This window comes from Panthera uncia, chromosome D1, assembly GCF_023721935.1.
Source record: "Panthera uncia isolate 11264 chromosome D1, Puncia_PCG_1.0, whole genome shotgun sequence".
Taxonomy (NCBI): domain Eukaryota; kingdom Metazoa; phylum Chordata; class Mammalia; order Carnivora; family Felidae; genus Panthera; species Panthera uncia.
Window position 1 is genome coordinate 18,099,099 of NC_064808.1, and position 21,573 is coordinate 18,120,671.

The 21,573-nt window shown below is 40.4% G+C and overlaps 1 protein-coding gene across 3 annotated transcripts in view; it reads right to left on the reverse strand.

Annotated features, from left to right (window-relative positions):
• Positions 1-21,573, reverse strand: part of TTC17 (tetratricopeptide repeat domain 17) — a 124,354-nt gene that overhangs the window by 23,983 nt on the left and 78,798 nt on the right. For 2 of the 3 annotated variants that reach the window (XM_049647773.1, XM_049647766.1), the window contains 5 exons: positions 15,108-15,367; positions 14,511-14,664; positions 7,688-7,808; positions 5,405-5,564; positions 4,177-4,260 (listed from right to left, as the gene is read on the reverse strand). In XM_049647773.1, coding sequence (XP_049503730.1) covers positions 4,177-4,260; positions 5,405-5,564; positions 7,688-7,808; positions 14,511-14,664; positions 15,108-15,367 — 779 coding nt within the window. Of the gene's footprint in view, positions 1-2,492; positions 2,954-4,176; positions 4,261-5,404; positions 5,565-7,687; positions 7,809-14,510; positions 14,665-15,107; positions 15,368-21,573 lie in introns of those variants that run through there. The other variant, XM_049647779.1, reaches the window with a different exon arrangement.

Consider the following 21,573-nt stretch of genomic DNA (forward strand, 5'->3'; position numbering starts at 1 on the left):
TTTTGCCTGTTCTAGAATTTCATATAGTTGGGATCATACACTATGCACTTTTTTTGTGTCCAATTTCTTTTATTAGCATAAAATGAATTTGAGATTCATCAATATGGATGCTGGATCTTTCTTGATGAATCCATTAGTATAATTAATATCCACTGTGTAAATACACCATTGTTCATCCATTCTATTGGTTGGCACATCATTGTTTTTTGGCTGTTATGAATAAATCTGCTGTGAATGTTTTTTAACAAGCATTTTGTGGACATATACATTCGTGTTTCTTTAATAAATATCTAGTGGTAAAGTTCCTGGATCATATATGCTTAACTTTTTAACAGACTACCAAATGATCTTGAAAATGACTGTACTATGTTATATTCTAATGAGCAACATAAGAGAGTTCTGGTTGCTCTATACCATCTTCAACATTTGTCATTACTGATCTTTTTCATTTTAGGCCTTTCTTTTCTAAATGTTTATTTACTTTTGAGAGAGAGAGAGAGAAACAGAGTGCAAGTGGGGGAGGGGCAGAGAGAGAAGGAGACACAGAATCCGAAGCAGGCTCCAGGCTGTCAGCACAGAGGCCGATGCAGGGCTCAAACTCACAAACCATGAGATCATGACCTGAGCTGAAGTCAGGTGCCTAACCAACTGATCCACCCAGGCGTCCCTCATTTTAGGCCTTCTAATGCTAGTAGTGCTTCCTGCTTCAAACTTGATTTTTTTCTTCTCATTTAAAACCCCCAAAATTTTTTTAAAGTTTTAGTTTTTGAGAGAGAGAGGCAGTGTGTGAGCAGGGCAGGTACAGAGAGAGAGGGAGACACAGAATCCAAAGCTCTAGGCTGTGAGCTGTGAGCACAGAGCCCAATGTGGGGTTCAAACTCACAAATGCAAGATAATGACCTGAGCTGAAGTTGGATGTTCAACCAACTGAGCCGCCAAGGCACCCCATACTATTTTTTCTGATAAGAGGGCAGCTATATCACCTGTCTTTTAGCTTTTTTTTTTTTGTTTGCATGGTATATTATTTTCCATCTTTACACTTCATCACTTTTGTACCTAATATTTAAAGTGCTTCTCTTATAAGCTGTATATAGCTGGATTAAAAAAAACCATTCCATACTAAATGCTCAAATTATATAATCTTTTTTGCCCAACTACGGATATACTTGGGTCTATACTATTTTACCATTTGTGTCTACTTTTATGTGCCTCTCCTTTTCTGACTTTCTATAGATTAATCAAATGTTTTCTATTATTCTATTTCCCATCTATTAAATTACATTTCCAAACCACTGTTAGTAGTTAGCCTAGAGCCTAAAACTGCATTCTTACTTATCACAGACCAATGCAAATTATTACTTTTAGTACTTGGCTGATACCAATTAAACCTTAGCACATTTAAACTCCATTTCCGTCGCTCCCATAATTTGTTATTGTTACCATGGATTTTAGTTATATAGAAAAGTAAAGCGCCTCAGGGTTTTGGGGTTATTATTTTGTGCAGCTACCGTCCTGGTGTTCTTCCTTCCTTCTTGCATGTCGATATTTCTAACTGGGATATTTTCCTGAGAACTTTCTTTAATTATTATTTCAGTGCAGGCCCACTGGTGCCAAATTCTCTGAGTTTTTGTCTCTTCCGTTTCTTCCTTAATATCGGAAGGATGTTTTCACTGGTATAAAATTCAAGGCTTGCAGTTTTTTCCTTCTAGTTTTAAACATGTTGTTACACTGGCTTCTGGATTCTACCATCCCTGGGGAGATGCTGTCAGTCTCGTTGCTCCTCTGGAGGGACCCATGGTGCTTTAAAGGCAGGCTGTGCGCTCTCTGTCACTGCTAGCAGAGGGAGGACGTTCCCCTGCCTTTGATTTTGAGCAGGCCCTACACCTGCTTGGAAAGAAGTGGTGCCACAGCAGTTCTGTTTCCCTGCACAGGCTCTAAGAGGCCTGTGTGCGTCTGCTCTCAGCCTTGTGGAGTGCTGAGCCCCCTTGCAAAAAGGCCCATCTACTCAGCTGGAGAGACTGTGCCCCAGCTATTCCAACCACTCTAGCTGATGGATCAGACACATGAGTAGAACCTTCTGGTGGCCAGCCCCAGATGAGTCTCCACATGTCTTGCAGTTGCGTGAACGACTCCAAGTGAGACCGGAAGAAATGCCCAGCTGAGTCCAGCTCAGACTACACAATCATGAGCAAATAAGTTTTGTTTAAAGCCAGTAGATTTTGGGGTGGTCTCTGAGGTAGAAATGGGTAACTGAGGGGCGCCTGGGTGGCGCAGTCGGTTAAGCGTCCGACTTCAGCCAGGTCACGATCTCGCGGTCCGTGAGTTCGAGCCCCGCGTCAGGCTCCGGGCTGATGGCTCGGAGCCTGGAGCCTGTTTCCGATTCTGTGTCTCCCTCTCTCTCTGCCCCTCCCCCATTCATGCTCTGTCTCTCTCTGTCCCAAAAATAAATAAAAAACGTTGGAAAAAAAAAAAAATTAAAAAAAAAAAAAAGAAATGGGTAACTGAAATAGTGTCTGGTATCCAGAATGGAGTGTTGCCATAACAGAAACTCGGAGCCTATGGCGTTAGCTCTGGGAATGGGTTGAGTACGTCTGCTTAGCGCAGCAGTGAGACTGGACAAGCACGGAGGCCATCGCTGTTGGAGGCTGGAGAAGGGGCAGGCTCATCTACTGGCAAAACAAATGGTGAGGCTGTTTCTTGGAATATAAATAAAATACCTCACAGAGTTGTGGATCTGGCTAGGAAGACTTCCAAGAATAATACCGAAAAGGACAAAGAGTTTTTGAAAAATCCTCTATAGTAAGATATTAAAAGAGAGAACTTAAACAAGAAACAGTACAGTTTTCAAGCAGAATTTAGAAAAAAAAATGCTTTCATGCTGGGACTTGCAGGGTTAGAAAATGAAACTTTCTCAATTGCCAGCTTCTCCAATCAGCATGAGGTTTTAAAGAACCTAAAAAAAATAAATAATTAAAAATCCAGAATGTTACCAGTGAAACTATGGCCTCAGGGTCAAGCTCAAATCAAAAGCATGGCAGTAGGACCCTTTGTTACTCCTGCCTCAGAAGGATGTTAAGTCTACATGTAAGCCTCAGAAGACTCTCTCGGACAAAAGGCGTCTAGAAGTCTTAAGAGTATTTATGTCCTGGGCTCATATTCAAGGTAGACAGGAACTTCTTGAAGAGATTTGAAGTGTGGGTTCTGTGTGATGGAGTGACTTACAATGCGAAGGTCTACAAAGTTGTTTTAAAGGCGTTGTGCCAGTCTGGACTAAGAGGGAGAAAGATGGGGGGAAGCAAGCTGACATTGCTCTTCGGCTGCAAACAGAGGCCTTCCTTATGGAAGAGGACACGCTGCTCAGAGAGAAGGGTCAAGAGCTGAGAAAGAGATTAGGGAACCAAACCCAGATGGGTCATAATCAAGGACTATTCCTTGTAATGCATGTAATCAGGGGAACTGGTGACATATGGCCAGGTGGATTTCAGAATCGAGAGGGAACAGCGACTGCAATGCCTTTCCCATTTCCTCTCTTTAAAACTGACGCGATTGCCCTATTCCTACCATACTTCAGTGTCATGCTGGAAGCGGGGTTGATTCTCTCAATCACTATACTACCACTTTAACATTATATGGAGGGACATCTAACCACAAAGTAATTAATTTTAATTAAAAAAAACTCTTCACATAAATATCACACAGAAACAGATGAATGGTCTTAGAAACTCTGTTATATATTCTGCAGGCTCTATGAAAATGTAGTTTTGCAGATATTTTGTTTCATGATTTCAAGAGAAGAAGATATTTAAAGTTGTGTTTCCCATCCACAATCTGGAATGCCAAATATTCTTCACCACCAGAAGAACACCTGACTTATATCATCTACCGAGATTCCATGGCTCCCAGTACCACCACCTCTATGTACCCGTGCTGGAGTAAAGGAGACAAAACGGATAAGGTAGGCTTCACCACAGAAGGTAAGCAAAGCAGCAAAAAAGAGTACCAACCAAGTGATGGAAAAAGTAATGGAAACATTCAGTGTGGGATTATTTCACGTTGTCCCTTTAGCTGGTAAGTGCTGGGTAACTAACAGAAGAGGTTAGAGCCACTTGGTGACAAATAATCTAGGAAAGTTAGAAGGTGGGCAGCAGTTTCCAGCTTTCCTACAGGGTGACTTACCTTTTCCAAAACTTTGGCAATTCGGGTGCCGATTTGTTCAAGTGACTGCTGTGGATATTGGTCTTTGCCAAGATTTTGCAATACCTGGTGTAGGGGAAAATGGCAGGTTACAGCAACGAAAAGGAGCAGGATCGAGGTGATACTGCTGATGCTGAGTTGGGCACTACTGCACGAAACCAAACTGTTGCTCTGGGGTACACGCTGCGGCCCTGCTGGTAAGGCATTTTATGGAAGACATGTGTAAACCACTGTACTGTTCCTTATTCCCCTCCCACTTAACAGAAACTACAGACATGTTCAGCACATTCATTACAGCAACGCTGGAAAACAGTAAATAAAGAAAAAAACTGTCTATAATTCTGTCACCCAGGGGCAACCACTGTTAGTATCTTTTTTTAAAAAATTTTTTAAAATATTTTTATTTATTTTTGAGACAGCAAGAGATAGAGCATGAGCAGGGGAGGGGCAGAGAGAGAGGGAGACACAGAATCTGAAGCAGGCTCCAGGCTCGGAGCTGTCAGCATAGAGCCCGACGCGGGGCTTGAACTCACAAGCCATGAGATCGTGACCTGAGCTGAAGTCGGACGCCCAACCGACTGAGCCACCCAGGTGCCCCTTAATATCTTTATATGTATCTTTCAGATATTTTTCTGAAATAACATGTGTATGCACATATTACATCTCTCACAGAATATAGGGTCATACTGTACATTGCCATCCACATTGTCACATAGTCTGGAGATTTCTTCATGCCAGTAAACGTATTTCTACATTTTTCTTGGCAGCTCCACTGTATACTATCTTATATCTATATAACATTTCTTTAACAAATCCTCTATTCTTGGACATTTGTGCTATGTTTCTCCAATTTCTCTTCTTGGTGTACTGTTTGCTAGGTATATGATAGCTGTACTCGCCTTCCTTTCCTTCTTGAGAATGCCAGCAGGAGAATAAGCTGACCTTAACATTTCTTACAAAAGCCTCTCTCTGGTGGCAAGCAGAATGTTTCCTACCTCGAAGAATAAATCAGAATTAACGTCTCCTGGTCATTAAAAAAAAGGTATTAGCTCAATTCCAGGGCCTGAAAGAAATCAGGCGTGGCCTAAAGCCACCCAGATGACAGCCGGCTAAAAAAAGGCAAAAAAATATGGCCTGGCCACTGAGTTTTCTGCTATCGTAATTGTGGGGCCAAAAACTACAGATGGGCTGAAGAGAGCTGAGCACTCACCTCTGTTAACTGGCTCTCACCCGTGTAGTGCAGGCTGGCCCGGTTGGAGACCCCCTGCAAGTGGTCCAGGGTGTGCATGCTCGTAGGAAGATTGCCATTGCAAAGAGGCTCCATCGCTGGCTGCTGTATCGGAGTGGCAAAGTCTATGTGTTCTGTGATGCTGAAAAAGGGAGATTACCACATTAGCCAGGGAAAATCTGAGTGGGTGGGGAGCAAGAATATTAATCAGCTGATTGTAACTTCAATGTGTTACCCGGACTTTCTGGAACCACAGAATCTCAGACTGAAGAGACCTCAGAAGTCTGATCTCTCATTTTACAGGTGCAAGGACTCCAGTGCTCGGCAATAGGAGCAGTGCTGGAATCTGAGTCCTAAACTCCGTTGATTTCCCGATCTACTCAAGCTGGGTCCTTTCTAGGGACCATAGCGTCTGGTTTGGTCACCACCATTGGCCACTTTTTCTCCTGGGGAAGTTTTAAACCAGACAGGTTTTATTCTGGGATTTCTTTTTTTAGGATATAGACAGCGACAATTGCCCGCAAGTGGTTCCTTTTATTTTCTCTTTATGCACAGAAGCATATCCCACAGAAAAAGTTACCTAAAGTTCAGATAGTAAATTTTACACAGATATAACTGTTCAATATATAAATGCACAAGATGTACCTCCCTTTGTAGTCCCAAAGTGGTCATTTTCCTAACAGGCTAAATGTTACACGTTATCATGTATATGCTGATATGGCAAGTTGGCATTCCAAAATGTTATTTCTAGCTATTTAAAAGGTTTAATACATATTAGGCAAACACTCACTCGTTATTTATTCAGGGTCTACTACATGTCACACATCAGAGCTATAATAATTGACAAGACATACCCAATCCCTGTTGTTATGGTGTTCGTGGTCTCACGAGTGACTGAATTATTACAGATGTTACAGAAGATGAAAACATGGTACAGTGTCAGTATGCAACAGGGGGTTATAATTTCTTCTCTGCTGATGGAGGAAGGAGCTGGTTAGTGCAAGATTCCCTGAGGAAGATTTAAGTCAAGGCCAGGAGGATGAGTGTGAACGAATCATGCAGGAAGAAGGTGGTGAGAACATCACCACATGCAAAGGGACACCATGTGTGAAGGGCCTGACAAGAGGGAGGGTGGAGTTGAGGATGGAAAGACATGTAGCAGCAGATCACCAAGGGCTTTGCAAAGAATGCTAAAGAGCAATAAGAAGTTACTAGAGCATTTTAAGAATTATTTGACTTGTCTTTGAGGAAGGATTCTGTACAGATTCCCGTAGAGAGAAGGGGCTGAACAGAGTCAAGAGTGAATAAAGCCCAAAGACCAGCTAGTAGGCTACTGAGTGAATCCAAGTGGAGATGACAGTGATCTCGTTTAAAGGGGCAGCAATGGAGACAGAGAAAAGCTGATGGCTTTGAAAAATACTCAGAAGGTGAAAGTGGTAAGAATGGGTAATAGACTGGATCCGAGGGTGAAGGGAGAGGAATGGTTAAGGATGACTCCCAGGTTTCTGGCTTAAGCACTGCTGGAGCTATTTACTAAGAATAAGAAACAGAAAACACACAGAACAATGGTTTTTTGCAAGGAGAGTGGACAAGAAAATTATGAGTTTGGTTTTCTTAAGCTTGTGGTGTCTCAGAGGTATCTAGGCAGAGGGGACAGGTAGACAACTGGGTAAATTCCTATGGATTGAGGAATGTGAAGAAAAATCGGGTCTGGATATTCCAATTCAAGAGCGGTCAATATATTGGTGGTGACAGAAGTTCTGTGAGTACGTCAGTCTGACCAGGAGAGATTCTAAGAAAAGAAGGCTTAGAGGCAAATGTTGGGGAACTCCAACACTTAAGCGGTAGGAAAAGGGCCAGCAAAAGAGAATGAGCATTCAAGGAGGCAAAAGCAGTTATCAGAGAGGCAACCTTGTTCAGCTTGTGTCTTGGTAGATGTTTGTAAATCTGGATGTGCTCTGGCTCCCTCTTTAAGTGCATTATGTCAGTGAGAGAACACAGGGTTTTCTATAAAGAGGGATCCAGTCTTCAACTCAACCTAAGTAAGTCATAAAAACTTCTGGGGGGCTTACAAAGTACGGATGAAGGCACTAAGAAGAGAGGGCATGTTCACTGTCTCAGCAAAATGGGCTGAGTCCATCTGTGGCCTGTGGTCAGCAACAGTGCTCCTCAGAACCACCAACCCTGACTCCGTAGTCAACGGAGGCTCAGTGGGTTCACCGGTACACAAACGCCTTGAAGGATGAAGCAGTTTAAGATACTCACTCAATGTTTTTTGAAGAAACCGCGAGCCAGGTGCTCACGATGGCAGTCAGCTCTACCCAGCGGAGTTTGAGGCACTCGTCCGGGCTGGGCCATCCCAGACTCTGGTAGTCACGCTTTTTCCCTAGAAGGAAAGCATGGCATCACTTGACACAACTAGAACCAAACAGAACCCACAGTGTCTTCTGCCCGGTGATTACTTCACCCCGGCTGGTGTCATTGGAGGTGCCAGTCATTCTTTTAGAGAATGAAAATCTTGTCACGCACGGCAAAGGGACTATAAAGATCAAGTGAGTTAAGTCTTGTTCTCAAAGACAGGTGATGAAGTAAAAATAAACGAGTCTTTCACTGGATTTAAGACTGATCAACATGAGATAAGAGCTAAGAATACATTTCACCAAATTTCAGTTTTACTCTTCTACATTTTATTTTATAAAGACAACTACAACTTAGGAGAAGTATTTATCGCTAAAGCCGGGTTTCTCCATCTGGCACTACTGACACTGTAGGCTGGACAGAGCTCTGCTGGGGGCTGTCCTGTGCACTGGAGGATGTTTAGCACCACCCCTGGCTTCTACTCTGTAAAGCCCAGTAGCACCCTCCCCAACATGTGATGATGAAAATGTCTCCGGGGACTGGCAAATGCCCCTTGGGAAGACAAAATCACTCTTGGTAGAGAACCACAGTTGTAAAGAACAGCAGCAGATGGAGAATAATGCGATGATGAGAAGTTATCATTTATTTCCAGAGCACTTACTATGTGTTCAGGCCCTGTGCTAAGTGCTCTACATCCACATTCTGCTAAGGCAGGTTTCAGTCCTCATTTCTCAGATGAGAAAATGGAGGCACAGAGAGATCAAGTGACTTGCCCAAGGTGACCAGGCTAGTAGATGGCAGAGCTAGGATCCAGATCCAGGTCTGCTTGAGTCTAACATGTATGCTCCCAATCACCATGCTATCTATCTATCTATCTATTTATTTATTTATTTATTTATTTATTTATATTATTTCTTTATGAAATATAATTTATTGTCAAATTGGTTTCTATACAACACCCAGTGCTCATCCCAACAGGTGCCCTCCTCAATGTCCATCACCCACTTTCCTCTCTCCCCCACCCCCCAAACCCGCAGTTTGTTCTCAGTATTTAAGGGTCTCTTATGGTTTGCCTCCCTCCTTCTCTATAATTTTTTTTTCTCCTCATGGTCTTCTGTTAACTTTCTCCAGATGTGAGAAAGTGACTTATTTCACTTAGCATAATACCCTCCAGTCCCATCCACATTTCTGCAAATGGCATGATTGCACTCTTTCTCACTGCCAAGTAGTATTCCATTGTATATATAAACCACATCTTCTTTATCCATTCATCAAGTGATGGACATTTAGGCTCTTTCCATAATTTGGCTATTGTTGAAAGTGCTCCTATAAACATCGGGGTTCATGTGCCCCTATGCATCAGCACTCCTGTATCCCTTGGGTAAATTCCTAGCAGTGCTATTGCTGGGTCATAGGGTAGTTCTATTTTTAATTTTTTGAGGAACCTCCACACTGTTTTCCAGAGCGGCTGCACCAGTTTGCATTTCCACCAACAGTGCAAGAGAGTTCCCGTTTCTCCACATCCTCACCAGCATCTATAGTTTCCTGATTTGTTCGTTTTAGCCACTCTGACTGGTGTGATACCGGCATTCTTCTCAAAGCTAGAACAAACAATCCTAAAATTTGTATGGAACCAAAAAGACCCTGAATAGCCAAAGTAATATTGAAGAAGAAGACCAAAGCAGGAGGCATCACAATCCCAAACTTTAGCCTCTACTACAAAGCTGTAATCATCAAGACAGTATGGTCTTGGCACAAAAACAGACACATAGACCAATGGAATGGAATAGAGACCCCAGAACTGGACCCACAAATGTATGGGTAACTAATCTTTGACAAAGCAGGAAACAGTATCCAATGGAAAAAAGACAGTCTCTTTAACAAATGGTGCTGGGAGAACTGGACAGCAACATGCAGAAGAATGAAACTAGACCACTTTGTTACACCATTCACAAAAATAAACTCAAGATGGATGAAGGGCCTGAATGTGAGACAGGAAACCATCAAAACCCTAGAGGAGAAAGCAGGAAAAAACCACTCTGACCTCAGCCACAGCAATTTCTTACTTGACACATCTCTAAAGGCAAGGGAATTAAAAGCAAAAATGAACTATTGGGACCTCATCAAGATAAAAAGCTTCTGCACTGCAAAGGAAACAATCAGGAAAACTAAAAGGCAACCAACGGAATGGGAAAAGATATTTGCAAACGACATATCGGACAAAGGGCTAGTATCCAAAATCTACAAAGAACTCACCAAACTCCACATCCAAAAAACAAATAATCCAGTGAAGAAATGGGCAGAAGACATGAATAGACACTTTTCTAAAGAAGACATCCAGATGGCCAACACACATGAAAAGATGCTCAACATCACTCCTCATCAGGGAAATACAAATCAAAACCACACTGAGATATCACCATGCCATTTAAAGCTATACTGAGCTTTTTATTTTTGTTTATTTATTTTTGAGAGAGAGAGAAAGAGAGACAGGGAGCTTGCGAGCGGGGGAGGAGAGAGGGAGACACAGAATCTGAAGCAGGCTCCAGGCTCTGAGCTGGAGCACAGAGCCTGATGTGGGGCTTGAACCCACAAACCATGAAATCAAGACCTGAGCTAAAGTCGGACGCTTAACTGACTGAGCCACCCAGGCGCCCCTATACTGAGCTTTCAAAGCTCTGTTAATGGATACCCTTCACAGGTACTTTGTGTGTGCAGAATCTGTACTTAGACTGACCGGCCAAGAAAAGAAGAGAACTAAGTCTTGTTGGGGAAGGGGTCTTCTGGAGGAATTACAATCGAATGAATGGACAGGAAGGAGAACTTTGGTTCTATATAACTTTTTTTATAATGTAGGAATTTACCAACAACGGAATACTGTTTGAGGTGTAGGCAGGGCTTTAGATTTAAATAAAACAGAAAAGAATAGTTTGGAAGAATTTCAAAAGAACCCTGTTTAAATGAATAACAAATAATTAAACCATAAATTTCACAATAAAGCTTATTTTTCTTTTATGGTTTAGAAATTCACTTGAAAAATATTTATTGAGCATCTATCACAAGGGACTGGGAACCATGTTGAGACACCAGGGGTACAGAGGGGAATAGTACAGAAGGTGCCTGTCCTTGAGTTCACAGTCTAGCAAGGAAGGTAAACAAAAACAAATCCTTAGGGTACAACAGGTGAGAGCAACTAATTGTGCACAAGTACCAAGGAATGGATGGCATGTGAGTCTGAAGTTTATGGATGAGTAATATTTTAGTACTGCTGAGATGGCAGAAAGGCATTCCAGGCAGAGGGAACAGCACGTGCAAAGGCAAGTGGTAAAATAAGAGCATGGTTAGTTTAGAAAAATAACAGCATGAAGGGTAGAGAGAGGCTGGCTTATACAGGGTCCTGTACACCACACGAAGAAGTTTGGACTTTATTCTGTAGGCAATGAGGAGCCTCTGAGCCCACATCTCTCCATCTGGTTTACAGAAATATCCTAAGAGGCTCTGTTAAATGTGCTGCTGAAATCTAGTTACACTGTGTTTATAGCACCTCCCTGGTCTTCCAGTCTAGTAGCCCTCGCCAAAAAAAGGAAACGAAATTAGTTACGCATTATTAGTTTTACTAGTTCTTAGTAAATCTACAGTGGTCCTTATTGATCTCCACTTTTCCCCATGGGCTCACAAACTGTTTTATAATTTGCTTTAGAACTCTGTCAGGATTTATCATGAAGCTTATCTCTTGGTAGTGAGGAGAATCCGTATTTATTTGGAAACTGGGATAATGAACCTCTCTAGATGTCTGGCATCTCTTCCAAGCTTTAGAACTTTTCACGTTAGTGACACTAAGTAGTTCCATGATGTCATTTGCAAGTACATTCAATGTACTACCTGGGCCTACACACTTGAATCCATTTAAAACTGCTTAAGTGTTTTCCTAGCATCTCAACCATATTGAACTTTGAAGTTTCATTTTTACAGGAAATTTTTAGTTTTTTGTTTGTACAAGTAACATAGGCTTATTATAAAATATTTAGAAAATGGAAAAGCATGTAGAAGAAAATAAAAAAATCACCCATATCCCTATCAGCACCAGAGATGATCACTCACAACATTTTGGTGTATTTATTCTCTCTTATACTTATTTCTATGCACTTGTTTATTTTAGCTTCTTTCATCAAACCCATGAGGTCATACACTGTAATGTGTACATTATTTTATATGGTTTAAGAAACAGAAACACGGGGCGCCTGGGTGGCTCAGTCAGTTAAACGTCCAATGTCGGCTCAGGTCATGATCTCGCAGTTCATGAGCCCAAGCCCCACATCGGGTTCTGTGCTGACAGCTTGCAGCCTGGAGCCTGCTTTGGATTCTGTGCCTCCCTCTCTCTCTCTGCTCCTCCCCCACTCGCACACGGTCTCTCTCTCAAAAATAAACATTAAAAAAAAAAGGGAGAAACACTGCCAATTATTTAAAATATCAATTGTGAGATACATCTCAATTGCAGAGATACAGAAATGTGAGCAAGTGTGGTCAAAGTATAGTATATTTACTATTTTACAAAAATTAAAGTATTCTCTATGCTATTTAATAAACTGCTTTTGTTCACTTACTAAATTACAAACATCCTGGCTGCACAGTACATAGCATCGACATGCTGTAATTTATTTAGGCAATTAACATTTAGCTTGTTTATAATTTTTTATTATGATAAGCAACTCAGGTCAATCTTTGTACTTCTGTCTTTGGCACCTGTAAGATGATTTACCTGGGATACATTACTGGAAGTAAAATTGTTGGTATATTTTTAAATTTTATGATACCTATGGTCAAATGATCCCCAAATTCATTTCATTAAGTCTGTGTATTGCACATTTAAAGACAGTTTGATAAACAAAGATGGAATGCTGCTGTTTGTTTGCACATCTCTGATTGCTAGTGAGGATGAACATTTTCCAACATGTTCACTCGCCAACTTATGTGTGTATATTTGAACAATCTATATATTTGTACATCTTATAGAAATGCTGTATTTTTCATACTGATTTGTAATTGCCCTTTAAATGATATTGATATCCTTTGCTTATCACATATTATGTAAAAGATATACAAATATTCTGCAAAAATAATTTGTTTCAGTCCTTTGCCCTTGTATTTTATGGTGTTTTCTGGTGCCAGAATTATTTTTTCTTTTTCTCTCTGCCTTAGAAAGTCCTTTTACACCTGAAAGAATATATTCACCTAAATTTTCTACTATTTTTTGTAAAAAATTTTTTAAAATATATTTTTGTGAGAGAGAGAGAGAGTGAGGAAGGGACAGAGAGAGAGTTAGACACATAATCTGACGCAGGCTCCAGGCTCTGAGCTGTCAGCACAGAGTCCAACGTGGGACTTGAACTCATGAAACTATGAGATTGTGATCTGAGCTGAAGTCGGATGCTTAACCAAGTGAACCACCCAGGTGTCCCCTCCTTTTTTATTCCCTAAATTTTCTACTTTTATGATTTCATTACATTTACTATATAACTGATTGGAATTTTCACTTCCATAATGATGTTTTACATTTTGAACACCCTTTTCTTGTTACAGAAGACAGACCTAGTAGAGGAAGTGTTGCTTTCTTTCTGTAACTTGTTCACACATACTGTCATCCTTAAACAGTAAAGCTACTGCATGTTTTCAACTCCAGTCATGACAAGATGTCCTTTCTGGGCCCTTAGTATTTTTCACAAGTAACAGTTCACTCTGGAATATAGCCAACATGATCTCATTCTTTATATTTTATTATGTGCCCTCTGCTTTCAGTTGGTAAGTACACCAAATTAAATAAGACATGTTTTCATGAAGTTACCTTGGCTTTTGATGTCTAAGACAGTGACAATATCCTTAAAAAAATTTTTTTTAAAAGGACATTTGATCACCACTATTTCATTGCTGGAAAAGAAAGTCAAGTGGACCCATGGCAATGGCCCTGAACCTGGGGTTCAGAGATGCACTTCAGGACAATTATGAACCCTAAAAGTATATGACAAATTTTGATGTATATGCATTTTTCCTGGGAGTGGCTCCAAAGCATTTATCCAATACTTAAAAGAGATATCAGACACACAAAAAGATTAAATGTTTAGATAAATATTCATCGAGCCTTATGTGGCCAGTTCATTTATAGCACTTTACACATATAACTCCTATAGTCCTCACAACCACCCTGTAAGATAGATGTGATCATTATCCCCATATTAAACTAGACTATCAAGAATCAATAGGATACTTAAGCTCAAGATGATAAGAATATAAGCCCAACAGGGGCGCCTGGGTGGCTCAGTCAGTTAAGCGTCTGACTTTGGGTCAGGTCATGATCTTGCAGTCCGTGAGTTCAAGCCCCGCATGGGGCTCTGTGCTGACAGCTCAGAGCCTGGAGCCTGCTTCAGATTCTGTATCTCCCTCTCTCTCTGCCCTTGCCCCACTTATGCTCTGTCTCTGTCTCTCTCTCTCTCTCAAAAATAATAAACAAACATTAAAAAAATAAAAAACAAAAAGAATATAAGCCCAATAGCCAATGGGTAAAAAAATCAAGTAAATGTCAAAACAAACTTTTTATACCAACGTCTTGTTTCTTGTTCACTTAGCCCCATTACCTTCTCATCTGATCTCCTTCAAGTCACAAACGCATTCTCAGTGAGAACTGACACAGTGAAATCTGAAAAAAGAAACTGGCATACTGTACATTCAAATTTACCTTGTGGCCCAGGAGATGCTACCTTTGGGCCAGTGATCTCCAGGTTTGATTGGTAACAATGCACATTTTCTGCTTGATTTGGTTCTACCTTTTTGCCAGGGGTTTTCTTCTGCTCTCCTTTGGGTTTCTTTACACGTTTGACCTGGAATGTGATCTGGAAAATGGAAACATGTTGGGGACAAATTAGACCAATTATCAAATACTGGTGGCTTTAAGAGTAACCAGTCCTGTGCTAGAGAGGATTCTCTCCTTCTGTTTAATTCTTAAAGGTATAAATGAAAAATGTTTAGTAAAATAAACAAAATAACTTAGCCCTGAAGGGCATATAAAGGAAACTGAAAATTAAGATGCCTGACTGGGCAGTTCCAAGTCTGCAGGCTTTGAGTGCAGCTCGACGCCCTTGCACTCCCTCTGCCTCCTGAAAGAGTTGGCAATACAGAAGTACTGTGAAATGCTTCTTGCAGCATGATGCCAGTGTGAAGGCTGACTGGAGAGTGGAATAAAGCAGTGCCACACCCCAAGAGCTTCATCACACTTTGCAAACCCCTACCAAGACCTGGGGTACAGTTTGGTCTGAATGGAGTTGGCAAACCTCACCCATTCTGTTGCTTCATCATCTTCACTTCTGCAGTCTCCATAGCAAGAGCTTCTGGCCACTCCATCCTGGGGACCCTTCTTCAGTACGCGTATCCCCTGCAAGTCTAGACGCCGCCCTTTCATCTCCAGTGCTCCCCCAAAGCCTTCCAGAGGCCATGCCTGTTGAAATTCGTCCACCAGAGCCAGTATCTCTTCAGACATTTTTGTTTCATCTGAATTCTCCATCTCATCAGAACCATTGCTCTCCTCAACCACTGTACCTGAAATTCAAGTGCCCACATGTTATTAAAAATTAGATAGTACTCACTCAAGTACTTGAATGACTCCAACCTCGCTTTTTGAGAAGTTTTGGTCCTGCCTAGAGGAACTTCTATAGCCCACCCTCATAATAAAAATACCATTCATCATCTTCAAAATTCATAATAAAACACCATCTTTGTTGTGTAGCTTTGTCAAAAGGCTGGATGAAAACAACAGCAGCAGCAAGATGCCCGAGAGGCATAGAATATGTCACTAGTGAGCATGAGGATGGCTATTTTATATACGTATTTAAAAAAAAAAAAGACCAACTTGCTTTAGATATAAGACACAGATGGCAAAGATGAAGTTTGTTATGATGTTATTTATTGAATAGGTGGGATTATTGAAGCTTTATTCAAATAGCATATGAAATATCATAGACGTATATCCAGGCCATACAGTCTAATTGCCTTAACTGAATGATGATTTAATGGGAAATTATCCTAATTCCACATTTCAGAGTCCCATTTTCACTAATGGCTATGTATAAGAAATAATAATAAACTAGTGTAATTTTTTTTTTTTTTTTTTTTTTTTTTTTTTTTTAAAAAACTTGTGAATTTTTTTTTTTTTTTTTTTTTTTTTTTTTTTGTAAAATGGTTATCAAGACATTATTTGTTATGTTGCTCAAGTTTCTTACGTAAAGACTTCCATGGATGCTCCCCAGTGCAATGGCCTAGAAAACTTCTCTCTCCTGAGAAGTCAGTGTGTCCACTGTTCTACATTAAAGGTTACACAACCCTATAGGTTCCCCTCTGTACCTAGATAATTAGAAAGCTCAGGGCAAAAATTCATCTGAGTTTCTTAACATAATGCTTTCCTTTTGTAAAAAAATAAATAAACCTTAGTATTTAACTTTTGTTATTTTGAATTGATGGCTGACTCTTATATTGTGTGCTCCATGAAAGCCATTTCCATTCCTTTCTGGAAATAGATAGGGTACAAAAACAAATAAAACGGAATGCCTCCTTTCGTAAGGTCACCGGATGACCTGAGAGCTTGGGGTTGATTGCTTACAAAATGCCAGTCTATGTTATTCTGGTTAAGTTATCCCAATAACCTTAGGTGGTAATTCTGGCTTGTTCAGTGATTTAGAACATGGTATTAATAAGGCCAAGGACAGGAATCTCATATCCATATTGACCAGACCTATACCCATAGTGAGTAACCCACATGAGAAATGTATAGTATTAGTCTCTGACGAGGCATGGGGTGAGAAAGATGTCTGACCACAAGGCTAAAAGCAATGTAAAGCTTTGAGCCCTACTCACATGAGGTCTGCAGTGTCAACCTTGACTCTGGTGGCATCTCTATCTTCCATCCCACTTTCTATTCCGGAAAGTAGGAAGGTCTGTTGTCAGGCTGGGAATCCCACTAGAAATCTGTTATTCTTTCTTGAAAAAGTTTACCGCTTCTCCATTTAACAAGTGACTTGGAAATATACTGCTCTCCTTTCAGGTAAGTGTCTTTTAGGTTTTTTGAACCAATCTGCTGGTTTTTATTGCTTATTATTATCATTATTATTAATGAAGTTCTGAAAAAAGCATGAAGTAAAATAGGGGTTTGTAAAAGCATTTTCTTTGGGATATTTAGATAAAAATGGTTGGTAACTTGTCTAAATTATGTAGCAAGTAGTATAAATGTAGGGTTGACAAAGAGTTCTACTTTTCAGTTTCTATCTTGTTTGCTACTATATCCTGAATGTCCAACATTGTACCTGACACTTAATAGGTGCGGTTGTAGGATGAACGAATGGAATTCAGGAATAATTTGGTTTGTGAGGTTCTTGAGGATCTGCTGCTCCTACTTTTGTCTTGTCCTGCTGGCAATTAAAGACTTTTTAAAGTCTAAGGTTTACCTTGTCATGGGTTAAAAGCAGGCGCCATGTCTCTAACAGAGTCTGGCATACTATATGATTTACAAATTTCTCAGTAGCTAACTCAGAAAAGCAGTTGGACAGGGCTATTGTAGGGACCCTAAAAAGCAACTTAATTAGAAGAATGGCCTGCCGTCTGACTTGTAGCAACAGAATTCTAAGTATTCCTCATGTTATTTTAGCTTCCTCTCCTTCCTTCTCCTATGGCTATCATGGGATTCCTTGTACCTGGTCCTGAGACAGGAAAGGGTTTTTGATAGATCTGGCTGCAGCCAAGAGTATGGGCTTAAAGAAAAGTGGCTTCTGGCCAAAGGTAGACTGCAGGTAACTAATTCCCCAGTGTATAGTTAGAGCTGCATAGGGATGCTGTGTTTGGAAGCCTTATTTCCATTTCCATTATTTCCACTACTGCTATTTAGAAAGCATTCTAAATAAATGAACTTGTTCAGTTGCAAAGAGCTCTGCAAGCCCAGGTCCAAAGGCTAATGCTCCCCTATGCCCATACCATACGGTAATATCTATCATTATTAAAAAGTTCTTAGAGAAAGGGCCTTTCATTGATGGAGATCAGTATTCCAGTCAAGAGAGACTATGGAACTTGCTGCAGGCTTTCCCTGCTGGCAGCCATTAATCCTTTTCAAAGGCTGCAGGGGTTGGGGTAGTAGCAATTCCTAAAGAACAGTGCTAAATAAAGGTGAGGAATGGGGAGATCAAAATGTGCTATGAGTTTTAAACAATAAATCAATCTTTATTTATTTAGAGCTTACTATGTGCCTATTTCCATGCTATGAGATAGAGAATCTGACTCTGAGGTATTAAATACAGTTGAACAACATGGGGATTAGGAGTGCTGACCCCTGCACAGTCGAAAATCCACACATAACTTTTGACTCTCCAAAAACTTAACTACAAATAGTCTACTGCTGACCGGAAGGAAGCCTTACTGATAACATAAACAGTTGATTAACATGTATTTTGTATGTTATGGGTGTCACATACTATATTCTTATAATAAAGTAAGTTAAAAATGTTATTAAGAACATAATAAGGGAAAAAATACATTTACAGTACTATATTGTATTTACTGAAAAGAAAATCTGTGTGTAAGTGGATGTATGCAGTTCAAAGCCGTGTTGTTCAAGGATCAACTGTATAATCAATTTGGAGACACAAAACTATATACATTAAACAATCAGAGAGCAATTACATTTAAATATTTTTTTTCCAGAGGAAAAGCATAATTGAGTGCGGTCACAACATGCTTCTTAGAGGAAGGCAGGCTAGTGAGGCAGGATTTAGACAGACAGAGGCCCGGGGAGGGCACTCCCCAGAGGGAGGAGCATATGAATATATATACTCTCACACCCATATGTACAAATACTGCAGGTGTAAGGAAGAACGTATGTGAAGGCATTACTACTTTCACAAGAATTAGAACAAAGAATGTATACAGATGATCTCAGCAAACAAGATACTTAGGGAAGGTAGGTGAATACTGAGGATATCTGGGAAAGTCAGGAGCAAGACTAAGCGTAAAGGGAGCCTCTTGTTTGTCTAGCAGAAGAATAACAAGATGAGAGCCACAGTGTTTGTGAAGGTTAGAGTGGTAAATCACTTGGCATGACTGGGGGTGGAGAAGGAAGACAGAGGACAAAGAGACCAATTAGAAAGGTATTTCAACAATCTATATATAAAGTTATTTAAAGGGAAACGGGCTTAGGGTGAGGTTTGTAAAAGGGGAATTAAGACAATTTTTTTCAATGTTTATTTTTTCAGAGAGACAGACAGACAGACAGACAGACACAGAACCTGAAGCAGGCTCCAGGCTCTGACCTGTCAGCACAGAGCCTGATGCAGGACTTGAACTCATAAACCGTGAGATCATAACCTGAGCCTAAGTCAGACACTTAACAGACTAAGCCACGTAGATACCCCTGTAAAAGGGAAAATTTAAAAAGGGAGGGGAAAGAGGTATGTGATATTTCAGTGGAGAAAAATGGAATTTGGTGGTTAAATGGATATCATAACAAAGAATAGCGTAAGTTCAAAGATGATTTCAGGATTTCAAAGCCTAATGTGAAATAATGATATTTTTTTACTATGTGAAGTTTCTAAAAAAAATTATTACTTATTTATTTTGAGAGAGAGAGAGCATAAGCGGGTGGGGGGAGGGGTGCGAGAGAAAGGGAGAGAGAGAATCCCAAGCAGGTTCCATGTTGTTGGTGCAAAGCCCGACACAAGGCTCTATCTCACGAATCTGCAAGATCATGACCTGAGCCAAAAACCAATAGTCTGACTCTCAACCGACTGAGCCACCCAGGCGCTCCTACTATATGAAGTTTTAGAATCTGTGAAAATGTAAACAATGCTGTTTACAAAGACTACGGAATTAGGAAAGGGCAACAGGATACAACATGTTGGGATTTCAGACACTTACTAATAAATTCATTTAAGCATTTGTTGCTTGTGTCCAAAAATGTGCTGAGAGCTCGGAATATAACATCTCATGTAGCTTATGGTCTAGGTTAGAATGGATGGAGGAGCATAGCTCCAGGCATTGTCTACTAAGCAGCTGGAAATACAGAATGCAGGTCTGGAGAGAGGTCCGGACTATAGTGGGATCTCAGAACGTTTTAAATTATACTTGAAAGTAAGAATAAAAAGTAAATATTAGGATTTCTGCTTATGGGACAGATGGTATGTTATAAACTGAAAACAGAGAAACTGAGATCAATATCTTTATTATTTTCTTTACCTTCGTTAACATGTACCATTTTCATATTGGAAAAAGGAGAATAAATATTATCAAGTGAAGAGACTGCAAGCACCCACAGTGAGGCTCAGATGAGTTCATGTTTTCTCACTTGAGAAATCCTATCTCAGAATATTAGGAAAATTTAGAGTTGAGTTTGAGCCATGTCAGGTAATCTGTTAAGAATCACAGGGACTAGCAGAAGTGTTCAGAGATGGAGAGAAGCATATGTAGTCCTGAATTTAAAAGGAAAAAAAAATCTGATAAAAAGAAAAAGAAAGAGAAGTGGGGGGGGGGGAGGGGAGACGGAGGGAAAGAGGAGGGGGAGGAAGAAGAGGAAGAGGAGAAAGAGGAAAAGGAGGTGGAAGGAGAAGAAAAAGAAGTCCAGCATAATCTTGCAATGTTCCAGATACACCTGGAGATTCAGGGTTAAGTGTGAGCGCCTCAGTTTAAGAGATTTTCAAAGCAGAGCACATTCACAGAAAAGCGACTTGGTGAGAGTACCCAAAATCATATTAAATGGAAGACTAAAGAAACCAAAGGTGATCCCATCGAAGGAACAGTAGCTGATATACTGCACACAAAAAAATCAAGCTTGAAAAATATTTTGCTAGAAAGATTTTTTTTTTTAATTTTGGAGAGATTACTTTGAGAGTGGTAAGGTACTAAAAGGCCTAACAGGAGCTGTTCAAGGAAATGAGGACATTTAGCTGAAGGAAACAAAAACATGGAGGGGCAGGGTAGGTAGGAAAAGAATCATCTTTAAATGTGATATTGATGAGACACAAGACTGACTTTGTGAGCTTCAGGACCAGAGATGAGAAACCACATTTTAGCTCAATATTAGGAAAGACTTTCGAACAACCAGAAAATGGAATGGGCTGCCAAGGGGAGACTGAGCTCCCTTTGACTGCAGCAGAAGCTGAAGCCCCACAATGAATCATTGAGAGGGAGTGGGACATCAGAAGAGGAGTAAAAGAAAGTGACTGTACTGGGTGAGAAACAGTATTAATAATCTTGGAAGGGAGATTCATTTCAAGAAGAGTTTTAGGGAGCAGAGGATGAAAAGGTGAGTTCTACATTCAAAACAGAACAGATTGACAGTACACAGAGGTAAAGATCACACATTCAAAGAGATGACCAGCAACAAAAAAGTCCCTCCATCAAAATCTGACTCAAAACATCTCTTCTAGAAATCTTGCATGATTAATACCAACAGGCTGGAGTACTAGACTGTGGTTTCTGAAGCCACCCAGGGCACATTCTACCTTTGAAAATGATACCAGAGAGAAATACATCCCTCTGTTTCACAAAATAAGAAGAGTATACTGTGGAATTAGACACATTTGTTTTTAAATAAGGACTCCACCACCATAAGACCTTGGGCAATTCTGTCTTGAGTTCTAGAATTTTCCTTAAAAGGCAGTGATCTGGGGGTGCCTGGGTGGCTCAGCTGGTTGAGCATCTGACTCTTGATTTCGGCTCAGGTCATGATCTCTGGGTTCATGAGATTGAGCCCTGCGTCCAGCTCTATGCCG